Below are 22,692 nucleotides of genomic sequence, written 5' to 3' on the forward strand. Positions count from 1 at the left end.
CCAGCAGAGCTCCTGGCACAGAACCACCCTGGCACCTTTCCCACATCAGCCTGGGTGTGCCTGAGCATGGGGATTTACTCTAACTGAAATAACACTTTGCCCTGATGTTGTTCTGAGCCTTCAAATCAGCTCCTCCCTGTGCTCAGATGGTTTGAGTTTATAAAAGCTCCCAGAAGGGGAAGACAAAGAGAGGAAGAGGAGGGTGATGTGTTTTGTTGTCTCTGAAGCTGGGGAATCAGCCAAGAGGTCTTAGAGAAAGCAAACAGAAACAAATAAATAAAGCAGTCTAAGGTAGAGGAAAAGAGAAATGAGACCTAAACTTGCCTCTGACTTCAGACCTGTGTTTTGGTTTGGTTTTTTTAAGGTCAGTCTTTGGGAAATATAATTTTGTGCTTTGTGTTTTGTGTTTGTGTTTTGTGGTTGCTTTCCTGGTTGTGTTCATGGTTTGGGCTTTGACTTTCATGGTTTGTTGGGGAAATTTTTGTTTCTGACAATGTTGGGGACTGGAAAAAGTTGATGTATTTTTGAGCTTTGGTCTGTGTAACAACTTTTTCTGTGGATTTGGCTGCTTTTCTGACAATTATCCCTATGCCAGGAGAAGGTGGAAAGCTGGCTGGGCTGGAGGAGTTATACAGAAAGTGATACAGAGAGAGAGGGACTACCAAGATGGAGCTGACTTGCTGCAATGTTTTAGGGGGAAATTTGTTTCCTAGATAGTCTTGTTTCTATGCTGATGTCTGAAATATGTCAAATTTGACAGAGGAGGTTTCTTTTATCTGCTCTTGAAGCCTTCTTTTTTATTACTTCAGGATAATGACAGAATCATAGAATGGCTGGGGTTAGAAGGGGCCTCTGAAGACCATCTAGTTCAACCCTGCTTCTAAAGCTGCTGAAATAATAATGGAGACCTATTTTTTAATTAAATTTAACTGCAATTTAGGAAGAGAGCAAGTGTAGAAGGAGTGAATATAACCCAGTGACCATATCTGAGCTCAGCATAGGGAATTTGCATCCCAAAGTTTCTGAATGCCTTTGCTTTTCTTGGATTTATTTTATTTATGTTGTAAATATTAAAAACACCTGCACCTTCAAGTAAAAGCTGACTTTTCAGCAGCAAAAGTAGATGCTAAACCTGTGTTTGAGGACTGATATTTGACATAATGAAAGTGATATATCAAATGCCAAATGTTCCCTCTGGCTATAGATACACTAATTTTCAGTTCATGCAGCCTCTGACCCATGATTTGTCCACAGTAGGTGGATCTTGTCTCTCATGTGGTTTTATCTGGTCTGGAAAAGCAGCTACAACCTGACAAAAGTAATAGTTTGTTTTCAAACTGGGAATATTCCAATAGCATTTTTCATAATGGCTTCAACCTGGCTCTTCTGAGAATCAGCTGAAGGCGCCGAGTTTGTGCTGGGGCCAATTTGGGAATCCATGAAAAGATTCTGGATTTTCAGATCAGGATGATCTCTCCAGAGATAAATGATAATAGTGTCACAAGAAGCCATGAACTCCTATCAGTCCATGGGCTGTTCTCTCTTGGATTTCTTTACTTTTTGGAACTGAAACTAAATGGACAACTCATCCCCATCACACGATGGTTATGTTTGTCTGCTATGATATCCTGACTTGTGTTTTGCTGGTTATATTTTAAATGTATTGAGTGCTATTGAATTTTTTTTTTTTGCATGGTGATAATGTACTGCACAGACAATTCATTTTGTTAATCCTTAGCAAGTGCTGATCTTGTCAGCTAATGGCGAGCTCTAGATAAGGGTTGAGACTTTTTGTGTGCGTTGTCCTACATACTTTAAAAATAACTAGGACACAAACTTTTGTGATATAAACTTCCCTGACAAATATAGATGTGTTCTTTTTTCTTTCTCTCCCCTCTTAGGCTTTGGAAAACTGTAAAAAGCAGAATCACTGCCTCCCAAACACAGTAATTGTGAGGACCAGACATTCCTTTGACAAGGAGTAGCTGCAAGTTTAAGGTAGGCAGGAAGGAACAGTTGTGAAAATCCTTCATTTTGTGTTCTGTTCTCACTTCTCCCTGCTTTTGTCAACATTCAGACTTGTTAATTCTTTGTTGTTTTCCAGTACAAGCTACTTATTGTGCTGCTGTGGTTGTTGTGGAGTTTTGTTTGGCTGAGGATATTTTTGGTTGGTTTCTTTTTCCTGTGGTTATGTCATCTTCCTGGTTGGATCTTCTCTGTGTACTTGGGGATGTTGACAAAACTGCTGCTTCTGCCAAGCAAGTTTGGTGTGGCTGAGGCACAGGGAGAGAGGCAGAGCAGTGATGTGCCTTGAGATCAGAGGGTGGAAAGGAGCCACCAGCTCTGGGTGCCAAGAGCAGCAGGTGGAGCATCTCCTCTGAGTGTGCTGTGCTGCTGCTTGGCTGATCCTCCATATCCATATGTCTGCACCTGTGCTGGAAACAGAGCAAATCTCCCAACATCCTGTGCTTGAAGTGGGACAAAAACTGTCTGCACCAGCCCCTGGCTCCCATAGGAAGTGGCTTCCCTGCACATGTTGTTCAGCTCTGCTTTTTCAGGCTCTTGGTCTGCGTGGTCTTTGTGCTGGTCAGTGGAGGCTGTGGTCACAGCCAGACAAATCCTTGCTGTTTATTCCCTTAATGAAAACTTCTGTACCTTTCTAGCTAAGCTTTTCTTGTTTGCCTCCAGGAAAAACACTGCATCTTCTCTTGTCATGGGAAAAACCTATAGGAGAAGAAAACCTGACAATAGACAGAAGGATTTCATGCTCTTATTGAAGACATAGGAAGGGCAAGAAAGGAAATAGATTCAGTTTGGTCACTGAGGTTGGATCAGATCTCCTGCAAGAGAGGGATAAAAGAGGACTGAGAAAAGCAAGTCTCAGGACAAGGAAGGTTTTGCTGGGAATATATCTAAAGTTCTAGACATGAAGTTGAGCAGCTGGCTGAGGAGAGGGGATGTGCACACACAACACCAAACATTGCTGCACTCATGCTTTGAAGGTGGGTTCTGAGTGTTTGTCTGGGCCAAGCTGTGCACAGGGATCTGGTAAACTTGTGCTCTCCCTATACCAAAGGAATCCTCTTTGTTTCCTGTTCCACCAGGGGAAAGGAAAACAACCAAGAGCAAGAAACACAGGGAGGCTCATGCCTCTGGATGAGGATTTCTTGGCTGGTTTTACTCTGGGCTTCATAGCATTCCTGCGCAGGCAATCACATGTAGGCAGCTCAATCTTCACATGCTCAGCTGCTGGTTGTCCTTCTGGGATGGTTCCCAACAGAGGAAAAACTCTGTGGGGAGGTGAGGGGGCCAAGGAAAACTGCTCTGCCAGATTTTTGAAAAATCTTCTACAAATGTTGTGAACCTAGGATGAGTGTCAGAAATCTGTCTTTTGGTGGAATTGATGTAAAACTTGCTGTGAGACTACACTTGGCTCACCTGGGTAGGAGCATTTAGGTAGGGAGGAGCTGCAGTGTGCAGTGCCTGTTGCCCAGGCAGCAGCCAAGGCAGAGTCTGGGGTATGGGAAGAAGCTTTGTAGGGTGGGTGGAAGCAGCTGGGAAGGGTGGAGAAAGCAATCTGTGAAAATCGAAGCTTCATTGTCCCAGGAACACTAGAGCTGGGGAGCTTTGCATTTCCAAGGTGCTGAGCCTCCCCCAGCCCCTGTGAAATATGAGCCTGGGATGTGTCCTGTTAAACCTCTTCATGAGGAAAAGACAAGTGTGGGGGGCGAGAGAGGCAGAGGAGGCAGAAAGCAGAGGCCAGAGGCCCCAGTTTGGGTGCAAGCACCAATCTGCTGTCTGTGTGAGCCTGCCTGAGTTGCATATGCTCTCCTTTTCTGTGTGCCCAGAAAATTGTGATAAATAGAGGTCCAGGCAGGGAAGAGCATTTATTTTTATTTGCCTATTTTTGTCACTCACTTGGCATCTCTAGATGAATGGTGGAAGCAGGAGGGAAAGGCTGTTCTCCTTGTGCATGCAGCCCTGGGTGGAGGGCAGATTCTCAAAGACAGCTGGATTCCTGCTGACCCCTCACAACCTACTGTCACCTTGGAAATATCATCCAGTGTAATGGTCTGCTCGTGGCAGCTGTGCCAGCAACCCTGTGGAGTCCTTCAGTCAGAGCTGTAGATAGGCTGCTTCCATGCTCTCTGACTGGGATAGCTCAGGTTCTGGTCTTTGTCCTCTCCTCTGGTATCAGAGTCGGGGTGGATGGACCTCCTCCTGACACTTCACCTCCTCACACACAGACCATGTAGCCCAAAGGGTGTTCTGCCCCTCTGCAGGGCATGGCTCCATCATGCCCCAGCGCTGCCAGGAGTTGCCATTCCACAGTACACCACTTTTTGTCCCATCTCCCTTTTGCCCAGAGACAAATTACTTTCAGCCTTCCCTTTTCATGAGAAATTATTTTGTAATGTGCAGACTGCTCACTCATGTCTTTTTTCCTTCCTATTTTCTCTTTCCAGTGTTGTCAGTAGCCCAGCATTCAACATGGGCCCAGGGGTGCTTGTAAAGCATCATTCCCTCCCTGGCAAAGCCAAGTGAGGAGGCTGAAGTAAAGCCCCAAACCATCAGGTGAATATGACACTGTGCTTAGCAAAGAGGGCAAGAGGAAAATGCTTGATGTCTTGTTGGTCCACTGAAAGTTAAAATTGGCAGCAAAGACATCAAAGCAGGTGTGAGGATGCTTCTGCAAGATTTGCCAAGGACTCCTGTGTTCCTGTCTGATGCTGGGAGCCAGGGCAGGGAGAGGCTGCAAGCACAGCCTGTTTAATATTCTCTCTGTCCCTCTGATCTCCCCCCTACCCTGCAGAAGCAACATGTCCCCTGTTTCTGCAGAGCTTGTCCTGAGCAATAGCAGCATCTGTCAGGGGTTATGGTGGCATTAGCCTCATGGAGCTGGGAGTTAGCGGTGCTTGGCAGAGTGACAGTTCTGCTGTACCTTACATAAATCTGTATCTTGCATAAATCTGTCTCTGCCTACTCTGCCAAGGTGTGTGGTCACAATTTGTCTGATTCTTCCTGCTGTCCACAAGGGCTTTGAGTTTCTTAGAAGATTATATTTGCTTGAGACCCTTCTCCTTCATCTTTCTGCACATCCCTCCCTCCACACCCTTTCACTTGTATCCTTCCCACAAAGTCCAAAAAGGGACATATCTTAAACAGGTGCTTATTTTCAAACAAATTCCCATCACCTGCCCCTCACAGGAGCTGCAGAAATCTTCCTGTATTCCTATGGAATTGAATTCCTTGAGCCTCCCTGTGGCTTTGGCAGCAAACCCCAGCAGCCTCCTCCTGCTGACTCAAGCTCTGGGCTGTGCCTGATCCTGGGTAGCTACAAGGTTCCTACCTTATTCCTCAGTACTCCATGGTATTTTGTTGCCTCTCATCTGCTTTTCTTGAGCCTTCTGAGGCCAGAAAGTAATAACTACCTCAGTTCTCTGCTCTCTTTCGGTGTCTAAGGAAATTCCTCAGGAAAACAAGAAAACCCTTATTAAAGGGTTTATATTATATCCCCAACCATACTTCTTCCATGTGTTTTCAAACAAAGCACCTGAAAAGAGAATGTTGACCTCTTGAAAGAGTCTTTGGCCACATCAGGCTTGGTCTGGGCTGCTCTCTTGTCCCCAGCTCTACTCAGGGACCTGATGGGAGCTCTCTGCTGTGTGACCTGTGGGGAGGGTCCATGGCCAGTGATCTCCTGCGTCACTTTGTCACACCCACCTGCCACCAGTTGCTTCACTGTGTCAGGGCTGTAACAAAGACCTGCTCTGAGCATTGTGCCAGAGCCCAGCACAACATTCCTGTTGGTCTGCAGGGCCAGGTACTTGCTATGTGTTGTCCAAAAAAATAGAGCAGCTCCAAAGGAGCATGTGATCTGTCAGGTAAACTCATTGCAGCTCTCAGTGAGTCTCCACTGAGATAGATGTCTTCAGGTGCTCAGATGGAGGTACTTGAGTGTAAGGCTACTTAGTGCTGCTGTTATTTATGATTGTTTGGTGTCTTGTGCTGGTGAGCAGTGAAGGTGGCACACTCTTCTACCACAGGTTATCCAGGGGGGAAAATCATAATCCCGCTTTGTGTTATAGCATTCTGTTATATACATCCTGAGCTCTTAAAATGGAAGTTTCTGTTTTGTCTCCAAGCCCTTTTTCTTTTGTACGCAGACATAAGAGCTGTAATACCAAGTGAATGGTATGTACTAAGTCTATACAATGGCTCTTTAAAAAAAATAATTGCATATGGTACAAGAGGGAGAGGAAACCACTCCATTCCTGTAAATGGCCACTTAAGACGTGGAGAATAAATAACTGCAATAAATAATCTGGCATAGCTGAGCTTTAGCGTTTGGGAGTAAATCAGAGCTCTTTCCCCATTGTCTGCAGAGATGCCTCGGAAATGGGGTTGGAAGGAAGGATTGCTCTCAGAGTTGTGGCAAGGTGTCAGAAAGCCCCTGGGAGCGTGTGGGAGTCTCCTGCTCTCCCCTGAGTCTCGTTCCACTGTCCCTGCAGCACCTTCCCCGTCCCCAGCCATGTGCTGCTCTCCGTGCGAGCGGGGAGCCCCGAGCCCCGAGTCCCGCTCTCCCCTGGTGAATAAGTGGCAGAACAAGGCGGGGGGATCCGTGCTCTGCCGGCGTTATTAGCGCATCCCCAGCTCTCTCCTCGGCTGCCCAGCCCCTCGCCTCCCCCGGCGCTGCCTCCTGCCCATCCCCACCTGCCTCCCGCAGCCGGAGCGGCCGCTCCCCTGCGCCGTGCAGCCTCTGCTGCCGCTATTTAAATGCGGCTCCAGTCGCTGGCTGGGGGCTGCCGGGCGAGGGCTGTGTCGCTTTAAGGCACCAGCGATGCTCTCCCGAGCAGGGATGTGTTGAAATCGGCTCCGGCGCCTCCCTGGCCGGCCGTGCGGAGCCGGGGCTGCGCTGCCCGCACACGAGAGCTGCTCCTCGCCCTCAGTGTCCTGCGAGCTGCAAACCAGCGCAAGATCACTTCAAAGGGCTCGCCAAGCACAAGGGGATGCTAGGAAATGATTTAAAGGTGAAAATGAGAAGGTTTCCACCCCTCAAACCTTGGCCACTTTTCTGACGGCAGTCTGAGAGCTCAGATGTCTTCTTTACTCTGGAAACAGGATTTGTAACGAAAAAGAGATTTTTTTGTAATTTTTTTTTCTACTTTTAATCCTGATAAAGAAGATTATTGGGAAGCTGTAAAAGAAATCCCTTATTGTGGTACAGATGGATTTAAAAAAGTATTAGATCTTTCCGATGAACACTACCAGAGTGCTCTGCTCTTGGTTGGATTACTCAGGTAAGGAGCGTCCTCAGGATTTAAGATTCAGAAAGCAGATCTGGAACTCACCAGATAATAAATGGAAAATATTCACTGCTGTGTTTCTGTACTAATGATAAGATGATCTCTGGGTAAAACTGTGTGTGTGACAATTTGCTGACGAACTAGTGCATGAAGAAATGTTTGTAAGAATTACCGGGTTTGAGCAAAGGTAGTTTGAAATAGCGCAGTTTGAGAGAGGTTTTTGTGTTTTTAAAAACCCACAAAAAGCTGCTAATAAAGCCTGAGTGGGTAAAAGTAAGTCTGCTGTCCATGTGCTAAGAACACGATGCCTGAGGAAAGACACAGGAGCATATTTAGCAGGTTGTGGAAGTTTTGCTCTTTGACTGGGATTTTTAAAGTTCAGTTTAAATAACCTGAATACCTGAAATTCCTCTGAGTGAGCCTCACCTTTCCCTTTGCCTTGTGGTATAAAAAGCACAGGAGCACCAATTATGACAAGAAGGTGTTAATTCCTGAAGACACGGGAAGCCTCCCGGGAGCTCCCTGATCTGAGGAGGTTGAATCTATTTTGCAAGATAAATGGGTCTAAAAAGAGAGGAGAGAAAGTGCATAGTATACTGCAAAGCAAACAGTTGGAAATGAAATTAATTGTACACCAAGCAGTGCATCAAGCACTGGGTACAGAGAAAGGAAGAGCCTCATGCTGATCAAAATAATGTTTTGGTATTCTCTATTAATTATACTTGTCAGTTTATGTGGTTCATTTCAACTAATTAGACTTAAAAAGCTTCCCAAAGACTCTGCTGCTTTCAAATCAGGGCGAAAAAAGGATTTATATGCATATATTTCATTACCACAGCATTTCGCTATTTTAATATTGTTCATCTTCCTACTGTAGAAATCCCCTGATATTGCATGCAGATTTATTTTTTTATTTTTTTTTTTGTAAAGACATGATTTTTTTCCATGTGAGAGATTTAATCTTTCAAAGTCTTTCTTGCTCTGTGAAAATGATGTTCAGCTGATTGGATTATTAGATAGAGAGCAGCATCCTGTCATTGGCTGAGTGAGGAGAGTGCCTGAAGTTTGATTAATTTGGCCATCTGAAATGCAGCAGAAGGTGCTGTTAAGGGAACTGGACGATGTGTAGCGTAGCTGAGCCTTGCAAAGCTCCTGATCCTTGCAGGCAACTGAGGAAAAGCTGCTGAAGTTACCAAGTCAGAGGGAAATTCAGGCATGAACACAAGTACAGCATGAACACAAGTATGAAAAAACACAGTTGCCTACACTGGATGGCCAAGTGCACCAGCAGACAAAGAAATTGCCTTTTCATTTTGCAAAGGGAATATTTTTAAAATTTTGACACAATCTGCTTGTGAAAACATCAAATCTTCTGTAGAATACATCTGAAAATCAGTCTGGCCATACTCCAGTCCTTGTACATGTACAGATCTAACAAAAGGAAGATGATTTCATCTGGGGATTAGAATATAATTCTGAGAAACAATTACTTTGTTTGGTAGACGGAAGCATGATTAATATTTAATGCTTGCAAAAGCAAAATACCAATGTACTGTTACCTTCTGGGTCGGTAATAGTCTTTTTAGTTTTGGGGATGGAGTATTTTGGCACTATGTCTTGGATATCTGAGGATGTTTTATGCCTTTCTGCAATGTGTTTAAAGCAGCTTTGATACTGTCTGGACATCATGTTGGTTTTTTCCAGCTGGTGTTGTGATTTTTTCATAATTTGGTTTATATTTTTAACTCTCCTGTAAGTTGAGCTATGGATCAGTGCAATAATATTTTCCAGCTTCTATTTATATTGTGGTTTTTTTTCAGTCCTCAGATTATTACAGTTTGATTTTTACCACTGAATTATTAAAGTTTTCCAGGCTCCTGTGTTGATGTCTCTTTACCTCAGCTGTCCTTTTTGGGCATGACCTTTGTTGTACAACAATTGCATCCTGCAGGGGGTAATAATAATCAAAAGACAATTAGCAAAAAGAGTAAAAAAGAAAAAATAATATTAAAACCACTGTTGTAATGGAAGCTGACTTATTGTGTGTGCTGTAAGGCATCGGATAATAATGTGTGTCTAATATTTTGTTTAGAGAATGGCAGTGGTCTCTGCAATGTCCTGGGTCCTGTATTTGTGGATAAGTGCCTGTGCAATGCTGCTCTGTCAGGGGTCCCTCCATCACACTTTCCAGCAGCATCACCTGCACAGACCAGGTAGGACTGAGCCCAGCTCTGGGCTTGCAGGCTCTCTGCCCATGCTCGTGTCTGTCTTGACAAATGATTGACTAATCAAAATTCTTTTTATCATTTAAGTTTTATGAGTTGCTTGCCTTTGTATTGCACAGCATCTGTTTTTTGGTGAGTCTAATGTGTGTTGTGCTTTGCCAATCCAATGTGGGGACAATCATCCTTTAATGTCATTTTCTAACAATTTCCCAGCCTAAGAATCCTGTTGTGGGTAATGGTTCAGTTTCTGAGTCCTTGTTTTTCTCTCCCCTCCTCCCCATATGGTGAAGTTTTGGAATTTCTGTAGAACTTGGACTCTGTGACAGAAAACACAGCTTTGTGGAACTTTATACTTATCTGACCCAAACTGGGTTTGGGTTTGTTCCTTAAACCACTGGCACCAAACCTCCCTCAGTCATGGGTGTGTGCTGGAGGTCGGGTGTTTGCCTTAGAGGAGTTAAAGGAGACACATTTATTCTGAGGGTCTCAAGTTTACCTCTGAAAATTGATGGGGCTGCAAAAGTGTGGCCTGGAGGAGAATTTGGGACTGTGAATAGAGTGCAATGCCTGTAAAGGCAGAATCAATGCCACAGGTTAGAACACAGCTCACTTGGACTGCTGCATCTGCAGGGACAGCACAGCTGTGGTTTTGTTGTGTTTTTATTAATAGAAATGTATCACATAACTCCTTTCGACTGCTAATTGCACTTTGAAGAGTGTGCTATGCTAAAAATTGAGGTGGTGGCATTTTCTAGCACAGTATTTTCATCTGCTTAAAATGGGCCAAGAATGTCACTTAACCAAATTTGAAGCCAAAGAAAAGGTGGGAGAGGCTTTAAGAGTTGTAGAAATGAAAGATGGAAAGTGTTAACTCACAGTGATGAGTCATTTTACAACGTGGTAATTAATATTTTAATGGTTTTTTGAACAAATGACATCCCTTCAAACACAGATGGTCTTGACAGGTCTTTAGCAACTTTAAAACTCAAAGTTTTTCCAAGTACATTTCTTGCCCAGAAGTCACAGGTGTTGGCATTGTCTTGGTTAGTTGCAATAAAACTTAAATAGAGGAATAGACCAAAATCCTTGCTTGGCCAGGTCTCAGTGCCAATGTTAGAGCATCAGATTAATCAAGGGTGTTACCTTTACCCCCTGGTACTGGATATTTGGGAGTGCTTGAAGTTTGAGGGGTGAGGGACTTATGTGGGACTTGCAGAGATTTATTATAATGCAGTTATTAGTAATGCTGCTGGTTATTTGAGTGTGTCCCTAGTGAAGGAAAGGGGAAAAAACAGCCCAGCTAAGCAGATATGTAAAAGGAAAATGTAATATCATTTTATGGAATCGGTTGAAACAAGTGACATTATGAGAAAAAATGAGGGCTGGGCAGAACCAGAGCTCTGCAACATTTGCCTAAGCTTGAAAAATCACCTTTTTTATGAAGCAAGAACAGCAAGACACTGAATGCATACCAAATGTTGGGGAAATGTGAAAAATGACAAAATCTTTCACTCAGGGATGTGCTACAGATAGAGTGAAGGTTTTACAGCTGCCTCATCACCTACTTAGAAGCAGCCAAGCTTTCCCTCCTGCGAGCCTGGCTCAGGCAGCTTCTCTGCACCCTACATGAACAAGATTGATGGTGTTCTGATCCCAGGCAGCCAATTTCAGTCTCTCAAGAAATAATCCACTACATTGACAGATGAGTGGAATTTGACATGATGTTCACCTCGAATTCAGATTGTGCTGCACCTGGGAAGAACCAGCCAGTGAGTGTCCTTTAGGGAAACTCTTAAATATTTTGGACAATTTCTGCTGTCACAACAGAAAATCAAGACAGTGGGGTTTTTTTTATAAGGCCGTGAATTTGCAGTCTGCCAACTAAATGTGAAAGGTTGTACATAAAAGGGATGGAAATATGTTAACTAGCAAATTGAGTGATTTTAATGTATTCAACTGCAGTCCCTGAGCACACCCTATTTTTCATATTTATATTATTAGGAATGCGTAGTTTACTTTTAGTTGGAAACTGTGTAAGTAAGATTAAAATGTTGAGCCAAATAAAAGTGAATAAAAAATGGATGCAGATGAGCCAAAGCATAATTTCAGTAATTTAATATTTGGTATATGAAATTTCAACTTACTGAATCATGACAAATAGAGCTGTAATCAATAGCATGCTCAGCATACCTTTTCCTTCAGTTTGTGATCTTCCATAGATAATGAGCTGCTCTAAAATAAGAGAATTTGAGCAGTTCATCTTCATCATGGGGCCACTTTGGTACAAGATAATTAAAAAGGCAGGTTCCACCCCATCTTGTGCTTCTCATGCTTGATGAATAGAAGAGTCTCACTGAGCACAGGAAGGTGCAGGTAAAAGATAAAATCCTCTTGGAGTGTATTTAGCATAATAAACTTGAACTGAACACTGTGGATTAGCACAGTGAATACATCCATCTGGACCGTGGCAGTTAATCCAGTTTTGAAACCCTGGAAATCAAGGGCAATATATTAAAAGGTTAGTTTATCATCAGAGATTTCTGAGCTTGATCTTTTTTTTTGTTGTTTTTTTTTTTTTGTTTCCTCCCTGAAACTTTCTTAAACAAGTGTGTGAATCGGCTAAAATAGGTTTTTACACTCTGTGCAATCACAAAAGCTTAAAGCCACTTTCCAGTGCAGTATAATTTTTCATTTTTATAATTCAGTACTACTTTATTCAGTTAGATGACTTAGCAGAAGGTATGAACCTGGAAACAAATGTGATAAACTGCCCTACATGACAATATTTGTGATTGACTGTAGCTTTATTTTCTGTGAAATGTTGACAGGTGAGCACAGGTAGGAAGGCCACAGTAAATACTGCTTGCTTATAAGATGAATGATGCTGTATTATTTGTGCCTGTTCATTAATTCCTTCTTGTCTCATTAGTGGGAAGTTTGAGTGCTGCTTTTTAATGCCCTTAAGTATTGGTGCCTGCTCCTTTTGGCTTGGATGGGTGAGGAGGAGGAGACCTGGGAGTAAACCTGCAGAACCCCATTGCAGTGTAATTCCCCTTGGGCAATACTCATGGCTTTCTGCAGGGTTTTTATGACTATATTTCATTTTCACAAAAATCATGTTAGGCAAAGGATGTGTGAAAGCATTCACAGGAAATAACTTTATGTGGAAACAAATCTCCATCTTCTTTGCAAGCTTGTCATTTCTGTGTGATTTAAGAAGAAACAGTGGTAATGGAAAGAATTCTACGCTGGTTGTTTTAGTCTTTAAGATACACACAGTTGTAGGGCTGTTGAATTGGCCTGAGGGGTTAGAGTGGACATGTGATTTGCAGAGTTATCTGAGTGCCTGTGATAGTTCATTGATCATCTGATTGACAGGATTGACCCTCCCAGCAGTAGGAAGCAGATGCTGGGATTTGGTGACACAACAAGAAATTAGCAAAGTACAAGATTCAAGTTAAAAAAACACAAAAAACAGCCATCACCCTTTCAATCATGTAATTCTATGCAAAATTTTGACTTTGTTCCTTGACAAGGTATTGGATCTGTCAGCTAATCATAGGTGACAACATTGAACATGTGCTACTTGGAAGGATACAGGATTCACCTGTAAGTTTATGCAAAAGGATTAGGTACACACCAAGTTAGTCTTGTGTGCAGTGTGAAGATGTAAGGCAGACACAAGCAGAAGAAAGTACCCTCTGTAGCACTGCTGACATTTGCAAATATGTTAATTAAAAATAGGCCTGTTCAGAGGAAGAAATCATGGACTGAATCAAGGCTGGAATTTTATGATTCTAAACACGAAGTACCTTTTATTGTGACAGTAGTTAATGATGTGCCTATTAAAAATCTTCTCAAGAAGTGATTCTCTGTACTCCATATTATGAGATGGAAAAATCAGTCTCAAAGCAATTCTGCACCAACTAACAAGGAACATCAACCTAAGGATGCTCTGAGCATGTTTCTCAGTAGACAGCATTTTGCAGAAACTGTAGTCTGTGGCTGTGAGCAAAAAATGTCTTAGTTCTGATCTTGGCCTTCCCACTGATTTTTTTATAGCCTTGGGGTGAACTGCATATTTTCACATTTCAAAAGGTCTTCTGTTTTCATATGCCTCATATATGTGGCTATTCAGTTCAAAACAGACAGGGTTTTGAATCTAATTCCTCAGGAAAGTGTAAATAAAATGCCTCTCTACTTTGTAGAACAATTGAGATTTGGAAGGTGAGTTCAGCAGGATTTTTGCTCTTGGTGTTGACAGAAGCAAGTGTGGCACCAGGTAGTTAATATATAAAAAGTTTCTATGATTAGCAAGAATTGTGTTTCATTAATCACATGGTGTGAATGCAAACTGTTGCCTTCAGTATACAATGTTCCAATTGCCAGGCAGGAACACAGCCAGCCGTGGCCATGAAAGGTGACAGCTATTGTTCCTTGCTGTGTTAATTAAAAGGAGCAAATTTTTAAGTTCTAAGGTCTGATTCCATTTTCATTTATACCAGCAAATGCATAGGAAGCACCACAGTGCCCTGGTTTATTCACAATCAGAAAATCCTGCTCACAACGAGCCATTCCAGTCACTTACTGGAAAGATCTCCCTTGTGATACCTTTGTTATACACCATGGCCTTCACAGGCTGCTCTTGAAAATGTGAAATTACCAACTGCTAAGTGAAGAAATCCAGGTTGTAAGTACCTACTGTGTTCCTGGTCACATACAAAATACATTTGGATGTATGTGGACACGTTTTTGTTTAGGAAGAGAACTGATGTGACAAAATCAACACTTAAGCATGAGGTAGGGTTTCTAGCAGCATGATGGCAATGAGCTGCCTGCTGTGCTTGTGTGATGCACTTGTTTACAGCAGCAGACTTGATCAGAAGTATTGCACCTTGTGATTTTGATTTTTTGATTTACTTTTTCCTGAAAAAATCAAACCTCTGAAACAAAAGCAGCATGGCTCCAGGGCGTGCTTGCAGACAGGGTTTGCCGTGGGGGTTTTTGGGGTCTGTAAGCTGTTGCCTGAGGCACAGGGAGATAAAGGGGAAGGGATAGGTTGGCATTGCCAGGGATCTGGCCAGCCAGTCCAGGAGGAGAAGGGCAGCTGAGATCCTCACAGCTTGGTGCAGGTGGAGGAGAGCTGTCACAGGCACACTGCTGAACGTGATGCCTTGTTGCTGGAGATCCAGGGAGATGGAGCAAGCTGTGGGACAGCAGTGTTACAGCTCGATGGACTGCGAAGAGCAGCCCAGGTGTGCAGAGGGGCCCTGAGCAGCCCACAGTGCCCAGGGAGGCTCCCAGGAGCTGCTGGAAGCACGGCTCCATTCCCTGGGAGGGTGACTTCCCTGGGAGAGCACTCCTGGGGTCACCCTCACTGCAGCCCTTGTGCCAAGCAGCAGTGCCAAGGAGCTCACAGAGGGACAGTGGGATGCTGTCAGTGCTCTGCACTGATGCTCTCTGCACTCTGCTTTAGTCCCCCAGCTCTGCCCTTCCTGCTGGCCACACTCCTGTCCCCGTCCTGTGCCACTGCAGCCCTCCCTCAGGCCTCTCTGCAGGCAGATGCTCGGTGCAAAGCAAATCCCTCCTGTCATGGCAGGAGCTGCCCTGGGGAAACTGGGACCAGAGAGCTCCTCTTGCTGTTGTTGGCCCCAGCAGCATCTCCTGCTCCCACGTCTGAGCCTCCCTCTCCAAGTGCAGCCTTGGGGCCCTGGTGACTCATGCAGGGACCTTTCAGTGCACACCACTATTTGTAGCTCGCTGTCGTGGTGTTAAAGACTGGGAGAATTCATTCTGTAGTGGTTAAGTCCCAAGGAAAATTTGGCACCTACAAATATAAACCCCAATGGCAAACTATACATCGCTCTGCACTGAAGTATTTCTGCTGATAACATCAGAAGCATGCCCTTAATGATTAGCCTGCTTTAGTCCAAGGCTCATTTATATTTTAAAAAGTAATATTCAAGTGCATTGCTTCATAAGATTGATGTGTTTTCCCCTTAAGTTTGATATTATTTTATCCTGTACTGTCTATAATTTCCTTTTGAATGTTTTTCTTTCCATTCTGTGAAACCAATCTTTGCTGTGAGCAAGATTATTTTTCCTGGTGGAACTCAGCATTTTTTCACTGTTTTCAGATGCCCTGTGCAGAAGAGATTTCTCCAGCTGAACTTATTCCCTTGCATGGGAGTGATGCTGGAGCTTTCTGTTCATCGTGCCCTGGGTAGGGACCACGAGGACTGCAGCACAGTTGGAGTCTAAATTTATGAGACTCAGGCAGTGATGCACAATGGGGAATCGGGGGTGTAAATTAAGCTGAATGAAGTTACAAAGCCCAATGTTTCTGTGACTCATGTTTCTACGCTCTATTTAGATTGTTTTTTGACATCTCCCTTGCCTTCTGTATTTCTTTTGGAATAATAGTTTTCCTGTTTTCCTTCACAGTGGGTAAAGAAAACACTCCTGCCCTTCCTGAAAGGTCCCTCCAGTGACAGCAGGGTTCAGGATCACTGTTGCTATCATGATAATCAATAACTGTGTCCTACTATTCCACTGTAATCCTAATTTTGAGAAAACAGCTTGGATGGCAGGAATGGAAAATTTTACTGTTTTTTGGATGATGTGAAAGTGATTCCTTGAGAATCAGCAAGTGCATAAGCAATCTGTTGTCTGGGATGGGTGCCCTCAATGTGGTGCAGTGTCTCTGAGTTCCAAGTAACCCAGGGAATAACCTGCTCTCCATGTGCAGCTCCCACCCAGCCACACGTGCTGGGAGATTTTTGGAGTTGGGCACAAGTATTTCTTCCATGAACAGTTAAGTTTTATTTCTATACCACGTACCTTAACTCTTACTAAATGAATAGGCAATTAAAAATCAGCTTAAATGGTGAACCTTGTCTCTTGATTATCAGGAGAGCTGTTGGTTCAGATTAAAGAATGCTTTTAATCCATCCTCTTGCATGATCCAAAGATCCTACTGGATTAATTTAGTTTTCTGCAGTTAACAAATCTGAATCAAGAACCCTCATTTTGAACCTACCAAAAAAACAGGGAGCAAAATATGCTGTCAATTAAACTGTGTACAAGTGAAAGTTACATCTGTGGAGAACTTGATTAAAAACTCCTATGAATGTACATATCAGTTTGCTGGAAAGTGAGGAACCTGGGACTGTGATTTTTCTGTATTGTAAATAATGTCAGCAATCAAAGGCTCTGCAGATCAACCTGGGTGAAGGCAAGAGCCTCAGGATCTAAACTGCACATCCTGATAAAACTTTATTTTTGCTGTCCTCATTAATGCTCTTCAAAACTGCTGCTAAATATTTCTGGCAAGCAAGGCTTCAGTGCAATTGTACTGTGTTGTTCAGGATTTATTAATTATAATCTTTTCTTGCAGAGTCTATTTATATTTGATCATGACATTAATTAGTTGCCAAAACAAACTAGAGTTAATGGTGTTTAATTAAGTGGTTGAGAGCAAGCAAGGACATTTTATTTGGAAAATTGGTTTCATTGATTTATATGTTTGTTTCTTAAAAGAACATGCAGAAATGAAGGGAACCTATTGGTCAGCACCTCTTTCCTACACCCTGTCCAGGAATCACAATCACACACTGGTGACTTTGACAGTGTTCAAGAGTATAAAAGTATCTCTAGTTCATATATTTGCCTATATAAACATATTAAAAAGTAAGTGTTCACATTCTGAATCATTCTGAACTTAAATGAAACCAAAAACCAGACAGAAACGAGATCAAATAACACTGAAACTATCATTAAGGTCATGTTCTGAACACTGCATTTTGAAAAAAAACACATTTTAGACAAGACCTTAGCTTCATTTCTGGACTGGCTAAAGGTGCTGAGGATAAGTGAGGTATGGTAAAATACACTGAAATATGACTAGATAAGTATATTCATTAAAAATGACATTATTTTATTTCTATGATATAGTAATTCCTATGCTTTCTATCATGTGTTTAAAAATTGGCTAATTTTACAGTTCAGAAACCTTTGAACATCAGCTTATTTCATGTTTTAAAGCCAAAATTGGAACTGAGTAGGAAATTCTGAGGACTTAATATTTGTGGGTTTTGTTTGTTTTTAAGAATTACTTTCCTAAGCTGAAACTTTTAAAAAGTGGTTCTTTGTGACTTCTTTATTCCTGCCATGATATTTTTTGGGGAAAAATAATTATCTGTGTAGGTATCAGCAGCTACCCAAAAGAAGCCATCATCCTGATAAAGGCATAAATCCTCTCTGGAAGAATAAATTCAGGTCAGCCTCTTTTCCAAGAGGAATCAAGACCAAAAAGTTCAAGTTCAGTACCAGGGTGAACATAAGGAGGGTCTTGTGTGTCCTTCTGGTACAAGCTCTTGTTTTGGTTTAGAGCAGCACTGAAATTAAAGTGGGTCTGGTGTTATCAGAAGTTGCCTTTTTTAATATGAGGATACATTTTTCATTAAACAGCAGAGATCTGGGGGAAAATCGTGCTTTAATCATAAGCTCTCACATCTAAGCTAATACAATTTACTGTGACTTTCATTAACACATTAAATTCCTCTTCTTGGTTCCTTGCATGGAGTGTTTTCAAATTTGGGTGGTCAGCCAGCCAGAAGTCACTGCTGTGTTAAACAGAAAACCCCAAGGGATGAGTCGATGCTCACAGAGGTTTTTTGAGTTTGTAATTGTTTTCAGTGTGCTGGGGCAGGATCTGACAGAGAATGACTGTGTCTAAGCCAGCTCCCACCAACATCTTTTTGTGAGGCTTTAAAATGCAGCTTTTTTTTCCCCCTCCAGGTAATCAGAAACTGTGTTTCCTCAGCTGAAATCTCAGGGCTTTCTCCATTAAGCCAGCTGCCTGGGTGGTGTTTATCCTAACCTTGTTTTGAGTTTCTCCAACAAATAGATGACTCCTTTAGTTCTAATTTAGTTTCTCTTGCTATTTCTATTATCTCTTTCTAGTTGGCAAGCAAGGAAATCAGATGTGCATCAAAGAAACCATTTGTCATGGATTAGTGCATGCAAATGCCTTGATAACAGCAGTAGACAAAAGCTGTGTGTCTGAAGGCTGACTTAGGAAGGGAAAATTAACACGGCCAAAGCAGCACTGATAGCTGTCCCTAAATGAGATTATTCAATGCCTAAAAGCAGGGCAACCCTTCTGTGCCCTCCCTTGACATTTGTGCTCTACTGAAATCTTAATACATTAGGGAAATTCACAGTGAAGCCTGTGGAGTGAGGAAGTGTCAGTGGCAGATCCTGTCTTTCCCAGGGATATGGACACATCAGGACCTTCCCTCTATCCATTAAATCAATCCCCAGCAGAGGTGGAGGATGGGGCTCACAGGTGGGCAAAAAGTAGAGAAAAAACATTAATGGTCCTCCAACCTTGTGTATCCCAATTTTCCCCAGCACACTGGAAGCCAGGAGAGCTGCCAGGCAGGACACAGTGAATTCTGTTCAGGTTGAATGTATCCTCCTCAATGACTTCTTTGGAAATATTTTGCATTTCCTTCTTTTACGTTAATTGTTTAATGCTGACTCCTACTGTTGATAACACCACGCTGAGCTGAATGAGTTGAGTGGTTATTAGATATTTATCTCATGCCTGTCATGGTTACTCCAGTTCCATGGTGAGCCTGGTTGGTCTCCTCTGAGTCCTAGGAGGGAAATTTGAGCTCTGGAGTTCCCCACCCAAAGGATGGTGGGAGGAAGAGCTGAAACTCAGCTGTAGGAAGGGGAATTTTGAGATGCCCTAATTGGGAGCAGGATGTGGGCAGTGAGCATCCAGGGCACCCTGTATTTCTATCCCTCCAAAACCACCCCTGGGGCATCACCAGACACAGAGGCTGTTATTTAGTGCAAGGTCCACAATGTAGGCAGATTACCAGCTGCTTTCTCTAGGGTTTTATCTTGTTTCAATCTTTTCCATCTCACTTTAGTTTTCCTCTCCCTTCCTCTAAATCAGTTTCCTTTATTTTCTCTAAATCTTCCTTTATGTAAGCTCCTATGGCTCTCACTTTTGGGAAAGGCTTTCTGAATTTCCTCCTCTTAATTAATGCACCTTCATGTGGTGTTTGAGCAACAAAATTCCATTTGATTTCTTCCCAGTTTGAACACCAGCTATATCTTAATAAACTAAATAGTTTCAAACAGTTCTATTTAAAAAGAATCAAAACAAAGCTATTCGTTAAAAAACTTGAAATATTAGAAAGAATTTCCTACTTCCTGATACTGGTAAAATAGATGAAGTGTTTTCTAAGAAAAACTGGGAAAAATATAAATCATAACCTCATCTACCCATAGGAAAAACTGTTTTTCTGTTTGATCAGAATCTTCCAGTGGGAAAGGTTTCATAGTGTTTTCTGGTGTTTACACACCCCACTTGTGTTTTGATTGGCACCTTCTACAAGGAGTGTGCTATTGAGCAGTTCTTTGTTCCAGTCAATCCTCTGAGGTTCAGGCTGTGCAAGTCCCCCTCCAAACCCTGCTCTTAGGTGAAATTAATTATTTCTTACATTTCTTTCTTATATTTCAGCCTATCAAAGGAAAAGGTGTAATCTTTAGTGTCTAGAGGTGGAAACAAGCTACAAAGTAGTATCAGATTTTTACTGAAGTCCTTCTGATGAGGATTGTGTCTTTAGTATGCTGCTGCCTAGATCTGAGGGGCTGTGCTCTTTAACAGGTGAGAAGAGATTATCCCTTAGTCCTGACAGAATCTATGAATCAAAATCTGGAGCAGAAATTCATGCAGAGTTTAAAATGCAAACCTGCTTTTAAATGTAACTATAGTAAAATAATTTTCTCTGTACCATGCATTATATAAATTAGTATATTAAATTTCACATATCTTACTCTGTGCTGTGTCCTGTCTGCTTTCCAAGTGCTTTAATGTCCAGATTTCATATAGTAGGAAAAGATATGAACAAAACTCAAGCATGCCTTTGTCAGGAGGGGTTATTCCATATTTTGATAGCACATGTGTCTCAGAACCTCATTTGCTATAAAGTCAGCCCAGTTTTACAGGCACTCTAGCAACCACTGCCTGTTTGTGTCTTTCTCTTTATGAGCAGCCCTGGGACAGCCTGTGCAGCATCCAGCAGTGGAACAGGCCACCAGAGGAAACATCTCTGCCCCAGGAGCACACTGCTGGGAGCTGGGATGGAAACAAGTGAGGTTTTGTTACTCTGGCAGCTCCCAGACACCGTCCTGCAGCTGGTACCCAGAGCTCTGTCCTTGGCATGGCTTGGCAAGTGCTGCTCTGGGCTGGGTGCTGGCTCAGGGAGCCTCTCAGCTCCCTCTTTCCATGGCATCAAGTGCTTTGCTGTAAGCCAGCTTCATGCTGGCTTAAACTTCCATGGTGGTTCAGCTGTAATGGCTCAGACTGCGCCTACAGTGCCCCAGCTGAGAGCCCTCCTGCTGCTGGAGCTCAATGGACAAACAAGTTGTGCTGTGTCAGGGAATGTTTCCCTGTCCAGGAACGTTTCCCTGTCTGGGGAATATCCAGGCTGAGCTGCAGACAGGCAGTGCCAGCTTTGCTTCAAGTGTGGAGCTTCCCACCTTCTACTCAACTGCTTCCTTAGAGAGCTGAGAATACTGGGCTTGTCTTAGGACAGAAAGGCTTCCTCTTTAATCATGTTTCTCACTTGAAACCTACACTTCACACCTGAGTTTAGTGCCGTGCTTCCAGCCTTTCCCAGGCAGTCTAAAATGGATTCTGTATAACCTGGTGTATTTTTTGAAATATGTCTGACTTGCAAATATTACCTGCCCACTGTTACTCAATAGTCAATTCTTGTAGGCCAGCTACAGAAACATGGAAACTTGTCAAGATAAATGTCATCTTATGAAGAGGAAAAAAAATTCAGATTATTTATTTTGCTATAAATGGATAAAAAACAACCCTTAATCTCTTGATTGATTCTAAAAGCACAGATTGCTCTGGGGAAAGCCCTAGAAGATGTGTTCCAAAAGAGGGCTGTGCTCTGGGAATCCTGGGTGGAAAATAACCTGTGAGTGTTGTCTTGTTTGGCCCAGCCAAGGGTGTGGGCACACACACACACACTTGGTGGGGCCAGGGTGCTGTTAAGGTCCTGCATCTCCTTCCCCACTGATGGCCATTTTTGGGCTGTGGCTGTTGAGGTTGACTGCAAAAGTTTTTCTTCTCACTTGTTGGAACCTAGAAAACCTCCAGGCTGGAGAAAGCCTCTTCATGATTTATCTCTGTTTTGGCAACATGAAAGTTCAGAGGTTCTATAGATATTTATCAGCATTTTTGTTCCATGTCAGGGCTTTTGGTTCTTTTTGCTGTCATAGAATGAATTGGGTGTCCCACCTCAGGAATCACCTGTCATCCCTGGCAAGGGATCCTTTTCCAGAGGATCCTTCTCTCATGCAATGAAAAGGTGACAGCACCAGCTGCTGCCCTCAGCCTGGCTTGCAGAAAGTATCTGGAGGCTCTCATTAGGCCTTCAGCATCAAACTAAGACTTGATTCCCTCTCTCCTGATGAATTAATGTGAAAAATGCTCATTGAGTCTCTTGTGGTGATAAGCTTTCACGTGCTTGAGTAATTGTAGCAAATTTTCTGTTGTGACAATTGTTTATTTTTTAGTTTGAGGGAATACAGGGTAATAGTCTACATTTTGAAAAGCAACATTGCTTTTGTTGTGTGACTAAAACAGTGTAAATAATTGAATTTTTTTTTATATGACAGCCAAAGCACAATATCAAGTGTTGGTTTGGTGCAGTATTTACATTTTGAAATTAGTTTAGAACCACTCAATTGTTTTTCTGACTAAGTGGAAAAGAAAAAAGAGAAAACAAAACCTGAAACAATTTAAAAAATTCCTAGACACAGAAAGAAGAGTGAGGAAATGGCCAGATAAATAAAGAAGACTAGGGATGGTACTGCTTCTTTCCTTAAATAGATTTAATTCAGAGTATCTCTAATCAGAAATTGTGTTCTGCTTTAGGGGCTGGCTCTTCATCTTTCTCCCTGAAGTAGATCTGTGGTGTTAAGATATGGCTGGAAGGGAGAGTGCCTTCCAATAGCTCTTCAATTTTACATCTTGAATAAATAAATAAGAGAGCAGAGATGAGACATTGGGATTTTTCTGTCTCACAGCAGAAACCCCCAGTCCATAGCTCTGAGTCTCC

At 42.6% G+C, this 22,692-nt stretch overlaps 1 protein-coding gene across 2 annotated transcripts in view; it reads left to right on the plus strand.

Moving 5' to 3' along the window:
* Nucleotides 1-238: 238 nt before the first annotated feature.
* Nucleotides 239-22,692, plus strand: part of TAFA1 (TAFA chemokine like family member 1) — a 217,608-nt gene continuing 195,154 nt past the window's right edge. Inside the window, exons 1-3 of one of the 2 annotated variants that reach the window (XM_015641109.3) lie at nucleotides 239-364; nucleotides 1,902-1,998; nucleotides 9,400-9,520. In XM_015641109.3, the coding sequence (XP_015496595.1) occupies nucleotides 9,403-9,520 (118 nt within the window). In that variant the 5' untranslated portion in view covers nucleotides 239-364; nucleotides 1,902-1,998; nucleotides 9,400-9,402. Of the gene's footprint in view, nucleotides 365-1,901; nucleotides 1,999-6,701; nucleotides 7,302-9,399; nucleotides 9,521-22,692 lie in introns of those variants that run through there. The other variant, XM_015641107.3, reaches the window with a different exon arrangement.

This window comes from Parus major, chromosome 12, assembly GCF_001522545.3.
Source record: "Parus major isolate Abel chromosome 12, Parus_major1.1, whole genome shotgun sequence".
Lineage (NCBI taxonomy): Eukaryota > Metazoa > Chordata > Aves > Passeriformes > Paridae > Parus > Parus major.